The sequence below is a fragment of the Berghia stephanieae genome, chromosome 4 (genome assembly GCF_034508935.2).
Source record: "Berghia stephanieae isolate SIO BIC M18660-M18661 chromosome 4, UCSD_Bste_1.3, whole genome shotgun sequence".
Classification (NCBI taxonomy): domain Eukaryota; kingdom Metazoa; phylum Mollusca; class Gastropoda; order Nudibranchia; family Aeolidiidae; genus Berghia; species Berghia stephanieae.
In genome coordinates, this window is record NC_088363.1 from 50,664,989 (window position 1) to 50,686,308 (window position 21,320).

At 36.9% G+C, this 21,320-nt stretch overlaps 1 protein-coding gene across 3 annotated transcripts in view; it reads right to left on the bottom strand.

Moving 5' to 3' along the window:
* Nucleotides 1–5,866: 5,866 nt before the first annotated feature.
* The window catches only part of LOC144970766 (5-hydroxytryptamine receptor 6-like), a 118,322-nt gene continuing 102,868 nt past the window's right edge, over nt 5,867–21,320 (bottom strand). For 2 of the 3 annotated variants that reach the window (XM_078910764.1, XM_078910766.1), the window contains one exon: nt 5,867–9,121. In XM_078910764.1, the coding sequence (XP_078766890.1) occupies nt 7,320–8,363 (1,044 nt within the window). In that variant the 5' untranslated portion in view covers nt 8,364–9,121 and the 3' untranslated portion in view covers nt 5,867–7,319. Of the gene's footprint in view, nt 9,122–21,217; nt 21,289–21,320 lie in introns of those variants that run through there. The other variant, XM_078910765.1, reaches the window with a different exon arrangement.

The following is a 21,320-nucleotide window of genomic DNA, read 5'->3' on the forward strand; positions in this document are numbered from 1 at the left end:
ACTGCGACCTAAAGTAGGTTGCAGATAGAGAAGTTCCTCGAGTTCCCAATTTTCATTTGTGACTTGCCGCGTCAAAACTGGTATTTTGTCGGAATGAACTAGAGGAAATAACTGAGTTTTAAGTGGGAACGATTAGAATTATTTTTAACTGAAGAAACAAGTCTCACTCTTCTCAATGATGACACACTTGGGAGCAGGCACTGGTTTAAGAAAAATAACTTTTTTCAAAAGTGTGTATGAAACAGTTCAAGATAACGCAGGGAGATTATTACAGGAAAAATACATTAGACGACTTGTCACAAATGCATCAAAATGCTTTTAGTTTTTAAATTTATTGTATTTTGATCTGTCGACGAAAACTTAAGTAGTGAAAAGGGTGCTCGGTGTTTTAAAAATAAAAGGAATGGAACTTCTTGTATTCGGTACATTACTTTTCAATCTTCCCGTTTATTGTTTCACAAACTCCCGCTTGCTTAACGCGTAATGGACATTGAACCATTTAGAACGGTACATTGGAACATTACTATTGAGACAATATTATCATGGATAGTAGTAACATAGATGGATTCAATTGATCAATAAAGATGGCATGTCTTATATCTTATTTTTATATATACAATTCCCCCCCCTCTCTCTCTCTCTCTCTCTCTCTCTCTTCTCTCTCTCTCTCTCTTTCTCTCTTTCTAAATATCTCTATTTCTCTCTTCATCTCTCGCTGTCTCTCTTTCTTACCTTCTCCCTTTCAATATTCATCTCAATTCTCCCAACTTACTTTCCTTTTCTCTATTTTTCACCCCCCCCCCTTTCTCTCTCTCTCTCTCTCTCTCTCTCTCTCTCTCTTTCTTTCTCTCTCTCTCCCTCTCTTTCTCTCTCTCTTCTCTCTCTATCTCTCTCCCAGTTCCTTTCCTCTAGTAGTCTCTCTCTGTCTCTCTCTCTCTCTATCCACACACACACACACACATACACACACACACACACACACACACATATATATATATATCTTTCTCGTTCACACACCAACGAACAAATACAAAACACACAAACAATCCTCATTTGCCACATAGAGATATCAAAATCACAGTTAACATAAGAATCACAATGTTTTCATTATGCTATATATCAATTATAATCATCTGCATTGCACTAATCTTTATACATGTATGTATATAACACAGATTTTCATCAATAACAAATACGGCTATAAACATCATGAATGTTGTATTATGCAAGATATAAACAATGATATTTTGATATCTGAATGGCTTTGAACATTATTATGTGGGAAACAAAAGAAAATTCACACATAAAAGGAAAATAAAATAATATAGATTATTTTTATTATTATTATATAAACGTTTGTCATGGAAATCTGTTTCTTTTTCACGAGGAAAGACAATTTTATAGATTATTCATTCAAACATAAACGAATGAATGAATAAATAAATAAATAAATAAATAGAAAGCTAAATAAGTACAGAAATAGATAAACAAAATGTATACTTTTATATTGAAGTGGATGAAAGGAATAAATCAGTTTGGTGATACATTAGATAATAGCTAAAGAAATAATATATCGTCAAAATACCGTGTTAGTTGAATGAATAAATAAACAAGAAGTAAATAAATACAATGAACTGTATGACTAGCATCAAATGGTCAACCTGGTCATGTATTGACCTTATTGAATGGTAACATGAATTTTAAAGAGATTAAATGACAACGGCCACCTTTGCAAATAATAATATTGTCTGATCGTAACCCTCGTTAACTTTTTATTGCCTGACACTTTTCCTTAGTAATTCTTCAGAGCCATTAGGCCCATGGAGTCGGAGTTTATTCCGAGTCCTGTTGAGTGAAACGAACAATAGCAATTGCTTGTTGCCCTTTGGATAGCACGCTCGTCTATCACAGAGTATTTTACGCCAGACTTAAAAACCTAGTTACCCCATCACAGCTGGATACTCGGCGTGGGGGGAGAGAAGGAGGGGGCGGGTGGTCAAAAAATATATCGAATTCATCCGGGATCGATCTTGGTCCTTTAGCTTGTGAAGCGAGTGTTCTACCGTGGCCTTCGTAAACACTAACCGTAGCTTTTGTAAACTAATAGCCTGGCACTGGCCAAAAAAATTACGTCAAAGGACCAGTCTTTGACCACAAAAGTAAACAATTCATGAGTTGTTTTCATTAGTTCAACCAATGGGATCCCTTGTTTCCATGGGCACAACTCACTAGACGCTGCACAAACCAGATACTGACCAAAACAAACATCACAAAAGAAGACGATGATCACCAAATGAAAGTAAAAAGTGAGTTGTTGTTAGAAGTGCTCAAGGAAATAAATGATTCCATAGGCTGAGCTAGATTACAATAATATTCGTCTTCTTTTAAGACGAATTTTCTGGTTGGTATCTGGCTTTTAGCTAAGGAAGGCTTTCTTTTTACAAAGGTGACGCCTGTACTTACTGAGCTATCGGGACCCCCGCTTTTCCTTAAACTTAAATACATGGCGACGATCACCAAAAGAGAGTGAAAAAGTGATTTATTGTTTGTAATCTATAAGTAGCAAACAAAAGACCCCATTGATTGTACAAATGAAAACAACTCATTGTTCACATTCTTTTGGCAGTCGTCGTATTTTAATTGTAATGTTATCATTTCGGTAGTGTTAGGCTATGAGTTTACGAAGGCTACGCTCAGATGCACAGGCGTTTGCAATGTTGATTGAATTGCTTCTTTTTAACATATAATATGCGCTGTTTTATCATGTAGTATAATAGACGTACAGACAAACGCCTCAACATTCGTATCGCGCATAAGTCAAATAAATTAAGCTTTTATATTATAGGGTGATGTCTACCCTTAGAAAGATTGACTCCGATATAACAAAAGAAGTATACTCTGGAACCCACAGGGCAGAAGGTCAAGGGGAAGGCCATGGGGAACACGGTGAAGAGTTAAAGAAGCTGATATACAGAGAAGTGATAAGACTTTTAGACATGGAACGAGATTTTTAAAAAAGTTAGCTCAAGATAGAGAGGGATGGAAACTGTTTGTCTGTGGTCAATACCCTTACCAAGGGTGAAAAGGGCAATGATGATGAATGTCCACTTAATGAGTTCTAAGCGCTAAACAAGGGTTCCTAGGCTAACACATTTTGATTGGTCAACAAATCGAAATAGAAAATACTTTTAGCAACATTTCGTGGCCACAGTGTGCCCCGAATTTTGTAAACATAACGCGTTTGGCGCAATTCCTTGCCAGGTATTCTTGAGTGTATAGAAGAAACGAATTATGCATCACTCAGCTCTGTTATCATTGCAGACCGCTTGTTAGTGATTAGTTCTGATTAAATTATATCAATCTAGTCTATAAACGTTCAAGTTTACCCATAGTTTTGTGTGTTGGTACGTTGTATCCGGCTGACGGATATAATAATTATTTTACCCAACGCATAGCGTCAATAGGGTCTGCCTTTAAAAGCCCTGAAGTGAGTAAACCATTTCTATCTTTATGGCCATAAAAGTGTGCATCGATGTTGTTGATTTGAGTGAGATCTACTCAAAGAATGAGCAAGCTATAATTGACACGAAAAGGCTTTCGAATTTGTATCATGAGGCAAAATGTGTTACTTGTACTGAACCAACTGTTGCAAAACTAGTAAACTAAATGTTGTACATTATGCAGTCCTTTTTATACTTTACTATTATGTACTTTAGTTTGACAAACTAACAAGGCAAATTCTGTGATTAATTCTGTTATAAATTACCGATATCAACAATTGTTAACAGGGCAGCACATAATTCCAGCGTGTTTTTAGAGGAGGATTTATAATCTTCAAGTGAAACTTGAACTTGACACAGTGGTGAGTAAATTATATTTGTTTAGCATAACTATACTACCATAACGAATTATTTCCGAATACAATGTGCCATGAAGGAGTTTTAACTATACCTACTGGCTTGGGTATGTAGAATTATTTCATTGTGAAAACAACTCACGACATTTTTTTCTTCACACACACACACACACACACACACACACACACACACACACACACATATGCAGCTTTGTCTTGTACTTTTATGACATTCGCCTCCGACTTGATGGTGCCTGCTTTGAGTTCTGATGGGTCGGTGAAATGTCCAGTCCAAGGAAAATGCTCTCTACTCATTCATTGAAGGGAGCGTATTTATTGTGTGTGTTTGGTTTGTTGTTGTACCTGTGTTTGGGCCACACGTAGTTTTGTTTGTTGTTATGTTTCATGTGTTCGTCGTAAGTAAATAACAGAAATGTTTAGCGTCTATGACACACCAATTATTCACGGCCTGGAGAGGTAATTGGATTCAGTAGTCTGATGTCACGCCACCCGGCAACGGCGGCCATCTTGGTTCTAAACAAAGAAAATCATTACTTTTTATTCTTCATGCTAGCTAGAACTTTTCATATGCCTTGTGATCAGAATGTGTAAAAGTCAAAACATGATTAAATTTATGGGGGTTTTTTCCCTCTGGATACGCTTTTATGCTCGCCGGGGAAATATTTCATACGGGCGTCGTCAATTGTTCTGATAGTTTAGAGCCAGTGTTACTAAGTTACCATGCGTCATTAGGAAGGAAGTGACGTTACGACTGTTGAAGAGTATTGAATGCACTCAGTTTACAGCCTTGAACGTAAAGTTAATGGGCACGATCTATATTACCTTTCCATGTGCTCCAGGTCATTGGTCATATTGCAAAATGTGCTCAAAGTGACCGACATAGTGAAAAGTGTTCAGAGATTTTGAACTGTCTAACATTACGATTAGTCTTTGTGTTCAGCTTGACAAATGGGTATGTTTACAACTTTCATAAACAAAGCAGCGTTTTTACATTTCTTCAGAAATGTCCAATCGTTGGACAGCAACAAATCACATGATTGATGACTCGGTTGGACGGAAACATGAATAAAGATCGCTCCCATTCATCCACTACCGGATGGACATCCAGAAACTATAGGCGAAGTGGCAACAACTCATGAAAACGTATCTAGCGTGTAAACGAAGAATTTTACTGATGTCTGACTGAAAACAGTTTTCATGAATTGTTGTCACTTCGCCTACAGTTTCTGGATATCCGTCCGGTGGTGGATGAATTAACTGAATGTCTAAATGGGCCATTATAGCTTGTAACGTTTACATAGACCTCTACATAATCATAATGGGAGCGATCTATAGATAGAATGAAGTTGACGTCAATCGGGTCTTTGTTATTGTTTTTTGCCATCCGCGTTTATGAGTAATACTCACTGAACTGTATTATCCGGACTATAAAAGTTCATGGTTACACAGCGTTTTGTGTGTTGGTCAGTTATACTTCCGGATGGCAATGTTGTGAACTTATTAGCCAAGTGCATACTATCTATATTTATGTTTTCGTCCAACCAAGTCATCAATCACACGATTTGTTGCTTGCTGTCCAACTGTTGAATATTTCTTAAGAAATGTAGACAAGCTGCTTTGTTTATGAAAGTTGTAAAGATACCCATGTGTCTAGCTGAATAAAATGACCAATCGTAATGTTAGATAGTTCAAAATATGTGATCACTTTTAACTATGTGGGTCACTTTGAGCACATTTTGCAATGTGACTAATGGCCTTGAGCACATGGACGAATAATATAGATCATCCCCATTGTGGATCATGTCACCGAACACAATGAGCAATAAGCCTTCTAAATGTTGCCCATTAGAGATGGTGTGAATATTTTCTTGCGTAAATTAAATGGAAGTGTTCAAACGATATAAAATGAAGTCGTCTCATAATTCAGATATAACCCCCCCCCCTCTCTCTCTCTCTCTCTCTCTCTCTCTCTCTCTCTCTCTCTCTCTCTTTCTTTCTTTCTCTCTCTCTCCTCTCTCACTCTCTGGCATTCTCTTTCCCTCTTTCTATTTTTGTATCCATCTTCACTTTATCTATCTGTTCCCCCCCCCCCCATCTCTTGTAACTCTCGAGGATCGGAAAGGCCAAATGGTACATTTAGTAACAAAAGGAACACGAGGAAGGCCTTGGGGGGCAGTCTTAATCCTATTCGTTTATCCCCTAGGAACCACTTTTCGTTCATTCGGACAGTGCGAGACTATTTGCTAAAGACATAACCCCGACATTAGAACAAACATCAGATTGTATTTTCACCGATTTATATCCTTGAGTATAATTGGGTAAATATGACCCGCCTTCTCGATCCGGTAATATTACAAATATATAACCCACCGTGTTTCAAAACAGTATTGTGTTGGAATGAATAATATGATACCAAAAAGGGAGTATAAAGTTAAAATAATGAGAACAATGAAATGTTGGGTCTATGTATTTTATAAAACCATATTCATTCTCCCCAATGAAACAAATACAATTATACCAAATTTTATAATTTTTTAACGATCAATTCTATTATAGCATTAATATCACTCCGACCTAATACTATTTTGAGTCGGCAGGTCACATCATATTGTTTTCTTGCAGTGTTTTCGGAAGCCTCTCTTGAGCAACGCATAAAAATATTAAGATAATAAGAGGTCAAACCCACAATCAAGAGCACAATAACTTAGAAGTGTATATGAAAAAAAATCAATAAAGAAATAATTGAAAAAAAACACACACAAAAAAACAAACAAACAAAAAACGAATAAAAAACAATACTATGATATAGTGCAATGAATGCTTCCCTTTGTTTTCTTCATGAATTAAAGGCGATTTTGAGCTGGGATCATTTGCCTTTCTGCACATTATTGAATATTTCGATATTTGTATCAATAAGATTTAGCGTGACTTTCGGTTTGTTTGCGCATTTGATTTTTAGAAGGAACAGCGTTTTGCAACACTTTTAAAGGTCAGTAGCACTTTTGATATAATGCAATGTTTTATTTTCCTGCATCATGTCTCAGGCAGCGCTCAGTGATCTCTATTCTTTAAGCTGTATCACACTCCTTAAAATATTTCTTTGTTATTTCTCTCGTGTCACTGAGGAGGGAACTAAAATAGAATACATATCTAATTTTGATAAAATCTGTTTTAACATTACTCGACGTACACTGATTTAATCAGCAGGTCTGATAACCGAACGCAATTATTGACTTGATTTAACATTGTTGTGATTGACAATATGTTGCGTGGGTTTGACATTTTTTCCATTACAATAATGAACCCATAACAGTTTGGGTTATCAGACCTGCAAAACAGTGCACGTCACTCAAGTCAAATTAAAATCAACATGTATTTATAATATAAAAAGGATGAATATATGACAATGGAATAATTACAAAATTGCACACATGATATTTTTCTACACACTCTCTGATTGCACGAGATCATTGCTGTTGGAGATGCCGTTTGGAATAGGTTTGTCCAATTTACAATCGAGCACTTCGTTTGATTTTGAAGTTATAAACTTAACTCGTGGACAGCAGCTGAAAAACATTTTCTTGTACACTTTTCTGAAGTCTCTCATGAGCAGCGGGTAAATGATTGGATTGATAAGACTGTTGCCCCATCCTAACCACACGATAAAGGTCACGACATCTTCGGGAAAACAGTGACACGCTGCGTCAATAATATTGACAATTAAAAAGGGCGTCCACGTGACCACGTATGCTCCAACGATCACGCCAAGCGTTATTGATGCCTTCCTTGTGAATGGCTCCCGGACGCTTTTGTTCGTCACGTCTTGCCCGAGAAGAACTCTGCTGGGGGCAATCAATGTTCTTACAAATAGTTCTTGGCGTTTGGCCTCTTCGGATACTTTGAAGTATAAAACAAGGGCGATAATCATAGGGAAAAGTAGAGTTATTGAACCTGTTAAAAGAGCGTATAAAAAGCTGACCCTTAGAACACATGTAGGATCTTTAGAATTCATAGTAAGATTATACGGCATAGGATGGTTTATATTATGCCACCCATTGTTTATTGGAACAAATGAACTTAGAATCGCTATAATCCATAAAACTGCCAATAAAAGGTAAGCTCTTTTAGCAGTCATAATATTCTTATAACGTAATGGCGTTATGATCGCAAGATACCGATCAAAACTTATCGCACAAATATTGAGAACTGAAGCACTGCACAACATGACGTCGAGTGAATTCCAAATGGGGCACAACTCTTTCGGAAACACCCAATGACCGTATACGGAATTGAGCGTTCCTGGGATCATGACAAGAGTTGCCACGAGAATGTCGGCGATATTTAGGCTGACGATGAAGATATTGGAGATGGTTCTCAGACTGGTGCTGTAGCCGACGGCAAAGAACACTACGAGGTTTGCCAAGAATGTGGCCAAACTGAGAGTGGAGAGCACAATAGTGACGAGGATTGTGGTTATGGCCGACATCACCTCATGACGAAGCTTCGAGTACACGCGTCGGAGCAGGATGGGTCATCAACACCAATGTGCAGATGGAGACGATGAATTCTTTGAATAACACATTGGAGAAAGGTCTGCTTATAGCAATTAAATAAACATCTTTATCCAAACGATCATATATATCTTTTAATGGCCGCCTTTAAAGAAAGTATATATCGTATTCTTCCCAAGAAGCAGCATCGATTATTTCATTGTTGAAGACACACCGATATGTCATCAATCCCATAATAATTCGTCGTCATTTGCTGGAGTTAAATATGTAAAAACTCAAATCAGAGTGAAAATAATTGTGAATAGATATGGATGAAGTTTCAGGCATCCAAAAGAACCCGATTTAGTATGCTTCCTTTTATTATCTCCGGCGTAATGCTATATATAGACATTCCTTGTGCCATAAATCATATTATTGCTTCTAGAAACATCCCCCTGACAATTGAAGAATGAGTCGAATGGGCTAATCCACGAAAAGATTGCGAACCGAGGCTATGCAAGCGTACACTTGTTTCTGGAGAATGACAATGGCAGACACAGGACATTTACGTCATCGGCTAGATATGACATTTGTTGTCATGAATTTTTGTATAGCTTTATTGTGCGTTTTTATGATAGATAAGACTTCTGAAACGTTTCCTTTTGAGGTCACCGTGTGTGTGGGTCATCGACACATTGCTGTTTTCTTTATATAGCTATGTATGTTGTCACATGACTTAATTCCGCGTGGATATCTGAAAAAAAAGAAGAAATAAGATAGATAAAGTAAGTCCATTTCAAATAAGTGCTAAAGGGTAATTATTGCAACAACAACAGCAGGAATGTATTATCTGGTTAAATGGATATATACTCTTATGTGATGCTGCTGCTGCTGCTGCTGATGATGATGATGATGATGATGATGATGATGATGATGATGATGATGATGATGATGATGATGATGGTGGTGGTGGTAGTGGTGGTGGTGGTGGTGGTGGTGAGTTAGCCATTTAGTGTGAACAAATATTATCAATAACATATGTATATAAATATTTGTGAGTATGCATACTTGTGTGTGTGTGTGTGTGTGTGCGTGTGTATAGGAAGATGCATAACATCTAATTAATTATCTCTTTATTCAGACATCTTGTCTTGCCGTGAGCAATTCTTAACATTTTTTTTCAGATTGTCTTAATTTTATAAGTAATTTTTTTTAATGAGCTTTTATAAAGTGCTATATCCACTAAACGTGATCAAAGAGCTTTACAAAGGAAATTTATACACATTTCAATTGTTGCAAAGATATAAATAGTAGGTTCACAGTTTCTGTACAAAAACAGATGAATCACAAATAAGACGACGCATTAACATTGTTTTAAAAACAAAACAACAACGGAAAAATCAGAACAATAAATGAATAAATATATAATAATAAATGAGAAAACAAATAAACAAAAAGCTCACACATTTTTTAACATATCTCTTTTTCAAATGTGGGGCTATGTGGTATTGACATTCGTCTTCGGTTCGGGAAGACCAAGGTTCGAGTTCCGCTATGAGCAGCGCATAGTTGAGTCCTTTGAAAAGACCCTTTACTCACATCATCTTACCGTACTCAGGTGTAAACTGAGCACCTGGCAGTCAACAGCGTTGTCTCTGTCGTAAAAAAAAATGTAATTCACCCCACAGGTGTCATATCTCGTCTTACATGTTAAGTGTTGCTGTTGGCTAGGAACCTATTGTGAAGCGCTTTGAGCACGTTAAGTGTATACGTGGATATTGCGAAATATAAATGCTCTATTTTATATATATATATATATATATATATATATATATATATATATATATATATAAATTATAAAAGCAAAACCATGAAATAATAGTGCTCAACTTTTTGATAAAAGGAGCTATTTATAAATGTGTGTGTAAATTATATAAAATATATATATATATATATAATATATATTATAATATATATATTATATATATATATATATTTAATGTATGGACCCCTAAAGATACTTTTTAAAAAATTAGAAATACACTGAACGCCCGAAGCAAAGCTCGTTATGACTGAGATCTGTCTCAAGCAGTGATAAGAGATTATCATACCGATGTCATATAAAAGATTACCGGATATCATAAACAATATCAAAGTGTTTTCTTAATATAAAGATCACGTTACTTTCTGTTTTATAACAAGAAACAAAACTTGAAAACTGTCAGTTGGTCATCCTCACAAGCAAACAGCCTAGGCTTTATCTGCATTTTACGTAAGAATTTCTTTCTGACAACCAAGCAGTGATTGACTAGCTGGGTACAACATTAAATTAATGTAAAATAGATATGCACTGACATTATAAATCTCTCTAATAATTAAACACTGTCGTGTGTGTGTGTGTGTGTGTGTATGTGTGTGTGTGTTTTGTTTTGTTTTGTTTTATTTATTTATTTATTTATTTATATTCATTTTCAGCCTTTTAACGCACCCGCACTCAGTCATTAAAAGAAACGAAAGCTTTTTTTTTTTTCAATAAAACAGACATGGCCTCAAAACTGTGTTGACTTTAAGAAGATTATGATATTCTTGAACTCATGCTACGTGCGGCTATGTAGTCTTGTAGTATGACACTCGCTTTCGGATCGGAAGGTCCTGGGTTTGAACCTCGCTTGGCGCATAGTTGAGTCCTTGGAAAAGGCTATTTACTCACATTCTCTTATCGTCCGCATGTGTAAAATGAGTACCTGGCCGCTAACACCGTCGTCTCTTTTCCGAAAAATTATAAAATATCGCCTAACAGGTCTAACATGTCTCGTCCTATATGTTAAGTGTTGCTGTTTGTTGCGGACCCCTGTAAAGCGCCTTGAGCACGTTTACTGGATATTGCGCTAGATGAAAGCTCAATTTTTAAAAAATGAATAAGAATCGAAGAAACAGACTATAATATGATAAACAAGTACCTTTATCATAGATTAGCATAGAATTTCATCGACCGTTTAGTCCTAGACAAACAAGCTCCATTTCTGGCTCCATTTAAAAAAACAAAAACAAAAAAAAGCTTGAGATTTTATATATCGCAATATCCACTAAACGTGCTCAAAGCTCTTTACAAGGGGTCCCTAGCCAACAGCGACACTAACATGTAGAATGAGACATGACGCCTGTTAACGGCCAGGTATTCGTTTTACACCTGGCTACGGTGAGAGAATGTGAGTAAAGAGTCTTTTTCAAGGACTCAACTATGCGCCGAGCGAGGCTCAAACCCATGACCTTCCGATCCAAAAGCGAGTGTCATACCACAAGACCAAATAGCCGCATTTGTTGAATGGGCTTCAAGATAACTGTCTTTACATCATAAACTTGAGATAATGAGTGTGTCGTGAGATCTAGGGCAGTTTACGGATAAATGTGCTGATTATACCTCGAAGCCATTTATATAAGCAAAACAAATTGGACAAAATATAGAAAATAACGTATCATTTCTCTCAATAATGATATCGAAAAAGGCTCCAAGCTCAACGTAATAGATTGAAAAATAAAAAACAAAAACATTTAGAATAATATGACTCGTTTATGATTGGAATAATTTTCGTTGTTTTTATTGCCAAAAAGAAAAACATATGTAATTAAATTTAATGATATCGGCTTGATTCTTTTCATTGAATAAAAATATTTAATGATGCATACTAGGACTAATAAAAGCATCCAGGAGCGCATATAAAGCTGATCATAGACGGAAATAGGTTAAAACAGCAACAACAAAAACAACAATAACAACGATACATGCTGAAATTATGGCGAGATAGTGTAGCAGCACGGATGACTTGCTAAAGACAGAAAAAAAAACAAAAAAAACATATGACATCATTAACTCTAGAATTGCGCTGAAGCTATCGTGCAGAGAATGGCTCATTCGTATTCTCCCGAGCTTTTATATAGCCCAATAACTACTTAAATTAATGTGCTGAAGGCGTTTTACAAAACTTAGGCTTCTGTGCAGCGCATGTACAGATTTGAGTGAGAAGAGGGTGGAAGAAGGCCAAATAAAAAAAAAAAAAATAATAAAACTGATAAAGAATCGTTGAGGATAAAGAACATATTGTATTCAGTTGGGTGCACTATTATTCTACCCCTTTCCCTAAATAGTAGCGCGTAATGATATCATGTTTACAATAATATTTTGTGACGTCAGATTATTACTCGTTAATTTCACTTTAACAAGTCTGATTCTTTGAAAAAGAAGTATCATTTAAACGTTTTCGAAGATGTCTTTTATTCAAAGATGAAGAAATAGGAATCGATTGAGGGGTAGAATGAAATATTTCTTACACTCTTGCGTTTTGAAATTCGAACTCTGGTCCCACGGGCACTCGCAAGCAGCAGTGCGAATACGTCCGGAATTCCAAAAAGCAAGAGTGTAAGAATCGTATATATTCTACTCTCACCATAAATACGAGTGGTAACGCGCAATGATGTGTGATATCGCTTACAAAAATTATTTGTGACGTCAGATTATCATGCGTTAAATTTCAATAAAATTATTTAGATTCTATAAAAGTAGATCTATCATTTATAAATATATTTGAGCATGGTTTTAATTCAAAGATGACTAAATCAATAGCAATTAAGGGCAGAATAAAAGAGTTCTTACAATCTTGCGTTTTGGAATTCGAACTTTGTTCCCAAAACGCACTCCTTAGCTCTTGCAGCGACCGGGAAGTACAAAAAAGCAGAGTAAAAATCGTATATTTTTGTACATTACTTTTTACAAGCAACGGCTTCTACCAGTTTAGTATAGAAAGAACGCAGTTGACGTCACTCAACTCTTTGTTATTATTCTGAGACATCCTTTTAGTGATAAGTTCTCAGTTAATTATCTCAATTAGACTATAAACGTTACAAGTTACTTTATACAGTTTTGTGTGTTGGTATGTTAAATCTAGTTGGCGAATAGCATCAAATTACATTTACTTTGAGGAAGATGAATTGTGACCTATCGTCTCAAAACTGCAATATGTCGGGGTTAACACGAAGCTTAAAATTGAATGTTATGCTCAACTAGGACCATTTGAATTAAAATCAAAATCTTCATTGAAAACAATGAATTTTGTATCTTCAACTTCAATGAGGAAAACTTTTCTAATTAAAATATTTTTGAGTTTATAGTTAAATTTCCCCATCTACATCATCCCTTACCTTGCACAAAACCGTCAACGACACAAACTCACCAATCATCATCCCAAACTATATAAAAAGCAAATGAGAAAGGTACGCTACACGTAGATACACTGCATCACAATACATACAAACATTTACAAGAACAGACTCATACCAACACAGCTTTTTCCCCACGAACAATAAATAACTGCAGTGTCCTGCCACCAGACATAACGAATGTTGAATGCTTGGAAACTTTCAAAACAGTGTTGAATGCATTTGCTCGTCAAAGTAATCTATGACTGTTCCCTGTTTTGATTGGACTGTAATAGAACATTTGCAGTGATGCGCCCGTGGGGCCATATGCAGATACAAGCTATTGAAGATTGAAGATTGAAGATTGAAGACATAGTACCGTTTCGATACGGTAGGTCACTATTTGACGTTATAATGCCGAGCGGTAATACATGGTTATACTGTACGCATGTCAACTGCGTGTAATTAATAGTTGTTGATTAATAGCATCCCATCTGCCTCCCGTTCCCAAGGGAAATACTAAAAGACTAACAGTATCCCCTTATGTTATACACTAAGAAATCCTATTTTCCTAAAGTCAAAGCTGCCCATTTCACGTGTGGCTAAAGAAGGACAAAAAAAAAAAAAACACACAAAAAAAACAAACAAAAACAACAACACACAAAATCAAACACATACATAAAATTTTGAGCATTTATATATATAATCGCAATGTCCACTAAACGCGAACAAAACGCTTTACAAGGGGTCCCTAGTTAACAGCAACATAATTTGATATTTAGAACAAAACATGACGCCTATAATGCGATATTATATATTTTTTGTTTCAACTGAGACAATGCTGTTAACGGGCAGGTATTCGTTTTATACCCGAGTGCGGTGAGAGTATGTGAGTAACGAGCCTTTTCCAATGACTTTACTTTGCCACGCTCAACAGGGGCTCGAACCTGGGACCTAATAGTCCGAGTGTGAGTATCATAACCCAAAGGCCACAATACCACACACACACACACATACACATACTCTCTCTCTCTCTAATATACATGTATATAGATATATGATATATAGTAGATATATTGATAGACAGATTGATAGACAGATAGAAGATATGAGATAGATGGATAGATAGATAGATAGATAGATAGATAGATAGATAGATAAATAGAAAATAGGTGGATAAATAGATAGATAGAGAAAGGGAATGAGGGAGAGAGAATGGGGGAATGAGATCGATCGATAGATAGATAAATAGATAGATAGACAGATATATATATATATATATATATATATATATATATATATATATATATATATAGAGAGAGAGAGAGAGAGAGAGAGAGAGAGAGAGAGAGAGAGAGAGAGAGAGAGAGGAGAGAGTTGACATCGGAAGGTCATCGACCTCATTTGGATGAGGAATAGTAATTCAATTACAGTAGGCGCCGTCTTGAGACACAACCTGGGGAATGGCATCTCCATGTTATTAATCCTTATTGTGGCCCTGAACGGTAGAGATTTGCATTTTGAATTAATTAAAAGATTGGAAAAGCGTGCAAGTGCCGCATTCCATCCTTAACACAAACGCGATCTCCAACAATAGCTATGCACAAACTGATTTTTCTTTTTCATCATTCGTAAAACGCACTCTCCTAAAATTTGAAGTGAAGAGTGTCAAGTATAAAAGTACTTCTATCGGTGTGACCCGATTTAAACATTCATTGTCTTGAAACTCCTTCGCTGCTCTTAAGAACTCTCTATGAAAACGTCAGTAGAACAGACAATGGTCGTCCCGTTGTTACGGAAGGCTGAAAATAAATACAGACAATGCATCATATTCGTATGGGTTGAAGAGTAAACTGAAATTGATTCAACCTATCGGCAACCAGATGATGTGTTAATAACTCCTTCAGATGCTATTTATAGAAAACTGTCTTTAAGTGTAAAGTAACAAAAATATTCAAGGTTGGTCTTTCTTTATGATGATGCTGTTCACGTCAAGAATCAATGAAGTATCAATAACAAGAGTGGAAAGAAAAGAAAGACTGGCGGGGGGGAAATCATATTGCCTTAAAGCTTTAAGAACGATCTCAATCCCGCGTATTTCCGTCCTTGTAATTGTAATTCAGAAAAGTGAGTGGAGCAGGCACTTATGTTGGTAACAACAAGATATGAAGTGAATAGAAAAGTGCCAGAAGACAATAGAGAATAAAAATTTTTCGCGGCGGTGGTGGGGTTTGAACCTGCGACCTTATTGGTACGACAACTCCGCCTGGCAGGTGAGAGCGTGGCTCTACCGTGTGAGCTATCCACGAACACAAAAATATTCGTTTCAAACTCAAAGTCATTACTAGATCCCTCTCTCACCTACTTCTTGAGACCGCCGATTCGTTCGTACACCACCATCGCGAATAATTTTGACCAGCAGTTAAGCTTAATAGCCAATATTCTCAACACAAACATATAACATAGAAACGATTGAGACATTGAGTATGCTCCGGTGTATGGGGTGAATTTTAATTCAGAAAAGTGAGTGGAGCAGGCACTTATGTTGGTAACAACAAGATATGAAGTGAATAGAAAAGTGCCAGAAGACAATAGAGAATAAAAATTTTTCGCGGCGGTGGTGGGGTTTGAACCTGCGACCTTATTGGTACGACAACTCCGCCTGGCAGGTGAGAGCGTGGCTCTACCGTGTGAGCTATCCACGAACACAAAAATATTCGTTTCAAACTCAAAGTCATTACTAGATCCCTCTCTCACCTACTTCTTGAGACCGCCGATTCGTTCGTACACCACCATCGCGAATAATTTTGACCAGCAGTTAAGCTTAATAGCCAATATTCTCAACACAAACATATAACATAGAAACGATTGAGACATTGAGTATGCTCCGGTGTATGGGGTGAATTTTAATTCAGAAAAGTGAGTGGAGCAGGCACTTATGTTGGTAACAACAAGATATGAAGTGAATAGAAAAGTGCCAGAAGACAATAGAGAATAAAAATTTTTCGCGGCGGTGGTGGGGTTTGAACCTGCGACCTTATTGGTACGACAACTCCGCCTGGCAGGTGAGAGCGTGGCTCTACCGTGTGAGCTATCCACGAACACAAAAATATTCGTTTCAAACTCAAAGTCATTACTAGATCCCTCTCTCACCTACTTCTTGAGACCGCCGATTCGTTCGTACACCACCATCGCGAATAATTTTGACCAGCAGTTAAGCTTAATAGCCAATATTCTCAACACAAACATATAACATAGAAACGATTGAGACATTGAGTATGCTCCGGTGTATGGGGTGAATTTTAATTCAGAAAAGTGAGTGGAGCAGGCACTTATGTTGGTAACAACAAGATATGAAGTGAATAGAAAAGTGCCAGAAGACAATAGAGAATAAAAATTTTTATTCTCTATTGTCTTCTGGCACTTTTCTATTCACTTCATATCTTGTTGTTACCAACATAAGTGCCTGCTCCACTCACTTTTCTGAATTAAAATTCACCCCATACACCGGAGCATACTCAATGTCTCAATCGTTTCTATGTTATATGTTTGTGTTGAGAATATTGGCTATTAAGCTTAACTGCTGGTCAAAATTATTCGCGATGGTGGTGTACGAACGAATCGGCGGTCTCAAGAAGTAGGTGAGAGAGGGATCTAGTAATGACTTTGAGTTTGAAACGAATATTTTTGTGTTCGTGGATAGCTCACACGGTAGAGCCACGCTCTCACCTGCCAGGCGGAGTTGTCGTACCAATAAGGTCGCAGGTTCAAACCCCACCACCGCCGCGAAAATTTTTATTCTCTATTGTCTTCTGGCACTTTTCTATTCACTTCATATCTTGTTGTTACCAACATAAGTGCCTGCTCCACTCACTTTTCTGAATTAAAATTCACCCCATACACCGGAGCATACTCAATGTCTCAATCGTTTCTATGTTATATGTTTGTGTTGAGAATATTGGCTATTAAGCTTAACTGCTGGTCAAAATTATTCGCGATGGTGGTGTACGAACGAATCGGCGGTCTCAAGAAGTAGGTGAGAGAGGGATCTAGTAATGACTTTGAGTTTGAAACGAATATTTTTGTGTTCGTGGATAGCTCACACGGTAGAGCCACGCTCTCACCTGCCAGGCGGAGTTGTCGTACCAATAAGGTCGCAGGTTCAAACCCCACCACCGCCGCGAAAAATTTTTATTCTCTATTGTCTTCTGGCACTTTTCTATTCACTTCATATCTTGTTGTTACCAACATAAGTGCCTGCTCCACTCACTTTTCTGAATTAAAATTCACCCCATACACCGGAGCATACTCAATGTCTCAATCGTTTCTATGTTATATGTTTGTGTTGAGAATATTGGCTATTAAGCTTAACTGCTGGTCAAAATTATTCGCGATGGTGGTGTACGAACGAATCGGCGGTCTCAAGAAGTAGGTGAGAGAGGGATCTAGTAATGACTTTGAGTTTGAAACGAATATTTTTGTGTTCGTGGATAGCTCACACGGTAGAGCCACGCTCTCACCTGCCAGGCGGAGTTGTCGTACCAATAAGGTCGCAGGTTCAAACCCCACCACCGCCGCGAAAAATTTTTATTCTCTATTGTCTTCTGGCACTTTTCTATTCACTTCATATCTCGTCCTTGTAATTGTAATTTTGTCACTATTCAAGGGGCTGAATCAAGCAGCAAATGCATTCACTCATAATGAATTTTAAGACTTTGAAGATGACCATCACTTGTCAAAACATGAGAATTCTTGTACCTCTTAAATTAAAAAAAAATGTTTGACAGCATAATGAGCTAGGACACTAAAAATTATATTAAGAATACTTATGAAAAGAATGAGGAGCAAGATCTCTCCAGAGACAAGTGACGAGCAGTTTGGTTTCGTTAAAGAAAAGCGTACGGTAAATGCAATTTTTACACTGAAAACAATAATGTAACGGTCAATCGAAAAACAAAAATCATTTTATCTATGCTTCAATGATTATTCCAAAGCGTTTTTGTTAATACAACACGAAACGCTCTTCAAAATCTTAGAATCAAACAGTGCGTGTCAAACTTGATAACGAAACATAGGACGTCTTTAACACTGAGAAGACAAGATTGTGTCTTATCACCGAACCATAATTTTAACATTCTAGTGAAATAATATTCAAAGAAACTGAAGATATGAAAGGCACCGTCGTTGGAGGGCAGAATATGAATAAGATAAGATACGCAGTCGATGGTACTCTGATTACATACTCTCCAAAAAAAAAGAAAACTTTGAAAATTTTTGAGATATAGTGGTGAGCAAAAGTAAAGAGATGGGCATGAAACTAAGTGTTAAGAAAACGGAATGCATGATAGTCTCAAAGAATGACAACAACACGACCTTTCACTTGTAAAGTAAAGGAGAGTAAATCAAACAAGTAAAGAACTTTAAATATTTTGGCACTATCATTACCCATGACGCATGTGGCAAAGAGGATATAAAACAAAGAATAGCAATAGCAAATATTGTGTTTCATAAAATTAAAATGCGTCCAGCTGTGTCACACAACAGCCTAAAGGTGAAGACTAGAATGAAAGTAGTAGAAACATATGTTATAAATCTCTTTTATACGGTTGTGAAACGTGGACGCTTGACAAAGAACGTACTAGGAGGTTAGAGGCATTTGAGATATGGATGTATAGAAGAATGTTGAAGTTATCATGGACAGACAAGTATACGAACGAGGAAATGTTGGTGAGATATGAATGTGAGAAAAGGAAGAATATTAATAGACATCATCAGAAAGAGGCAATTACGGTTTCTGGAACATGTTTGAGAAGAGACGGAGTAGAAAAGTTGGTAAAATCTGGGATGATCGAAGGAAAGAGAGCTAGAGGAAGACAGAGAAAGACACATTTAAATAACCTAACAATGGCCAAAAGTGATGTTAAAAGCAACGCAGACTTCAGAGGATCGTGATACGTGGAGACAGCTGATCGGCAACGTGCTCAAGAGTACAAGCAACGATGGATCATGATGACGTTATGTACAACTGGTGGATGTAATGAGTTTTTAAACTAAAGACATAGCATCAATAGATTTGGAGCGGAATGTGAAAACATTACAGCATTCTCTCAGAAATATTCACATTTATCAGATGAAGACAAAATAGATTTTAAAAAAAGCACGCCTACAAAAATTAACGATTGTGGTGATTAGCGGGCTGATAATTACGAATTAATGTTATTAACCTTTGCGTGAAAGAATGGAAATGGTATAGACAGACCAGGGAAATCTCAGAATTAGATCAGACATTATCATAATTATGAGATATAAAAAAGGTAAATGGAACTGTATAACAACCAATGAAATGAAAATGAAATAAATTATTCGAGGAACAGAGATTAAGAGAAATGGAAGTTCTGCTGCTGGTGGTGAATGCTTAAATGTGGTAGAGTATTAGATCGACGAGGAGGAGAAGGATGCGGAGACGGAGGAGGAGGAGGCGGAGGAGGAGGAGACGGAGGAGGAGGAGGAGGAGGCGGAGGAGGAGGAGAGGAAAGAGGAGGAGGCGGAGGAGGAGGAGGAGGAGTAAAGTGAAGAAGAAGAAGAAGAAGAAGAAGAAGAAGAAGAAGAAGAAGAAGAAGAAGAAGAAGAAGAAGAAGAAGAAGAAGAAGAAGAAGAAGAAGGGTAGTAGGAGAAAAGAAGCAGGATGAGAAGGTTTAAGTTAAACACCATTTTTAAACACAGTTAGGATTATGTACAGAGCCTGAGAGTTCCCGAGTCACGATACAAACAAAAACAAAACAAAAGAAAACAAACATGTGTCCCCGAGATTAAAACCCAAATCAAGGTGGCATGAAGATGATAGAATTACAGAAGTCCAATATGGGAAATATTAGAGAAAAAAAAAGAGAAAAACACATAAAAACCATAAGTGGCTCAATTTTGGACAGCGACAGAAGTTTCCTGGGGTACAGTAATAGAATAGAAAAGTATACGAATGCTTTCACTGTTGCTGCAGACCATAATCCTCAGCTGTCCTATTCCTGTCTGGTGTGTGCTTGACATTGTCAGAATTGTGGTACTATTTACAACTATTCAATCCACACAGGCGTGTTTCAACACCCACATACCCATATAATGGGTGAAAGACAACTCTACGTGGAGCTGATAACCATACAAAGATATAACTAAAAATATCTTTATTTTTCTCAAAGGAGAAAGGATCTATTCCAAGGAAAGACTCAAATAACACAGGAATCAGCAAAGTGGGCTAGCGCGAGGTGACTAGCTCAAGGCCACACATCGAGTCGGGTAGTCGAACTCGGTCGTTACCTTTCGGGTATGGAGCAAAGACTATACCGCTGAGCCACGCTGTCTCCCAAGATAGATCAAGACAAATCTATAGATAAACACTTATTAATATAGCGCATAGATCCAAGATTTTACGATGGACAGTGTGATTTACAATGTTTTATTTCTGCCCATAGCAGAAGATCTGATGGTATAAAATGAATTTTTCATATCATACAGGTAAAGCAGGCTGTTAAAAATGACATATATAGCACCACCAAATAGACATATTATGATACGATAAGTTTCTGAATAAAACCTGTCAAAAAAGAAATAAAGGCATTTTCGAACAGTAATTTAGTCAAAATAAAATACATTGATGAGATACCTTGTCCACTGTTGAGTGTACTAATTGTCAGTGGAAAATGGCACGAAAATTAGGATAAATTTGAATCAGTTTTACACAGATATATAACGTCTTGGTATGTTAG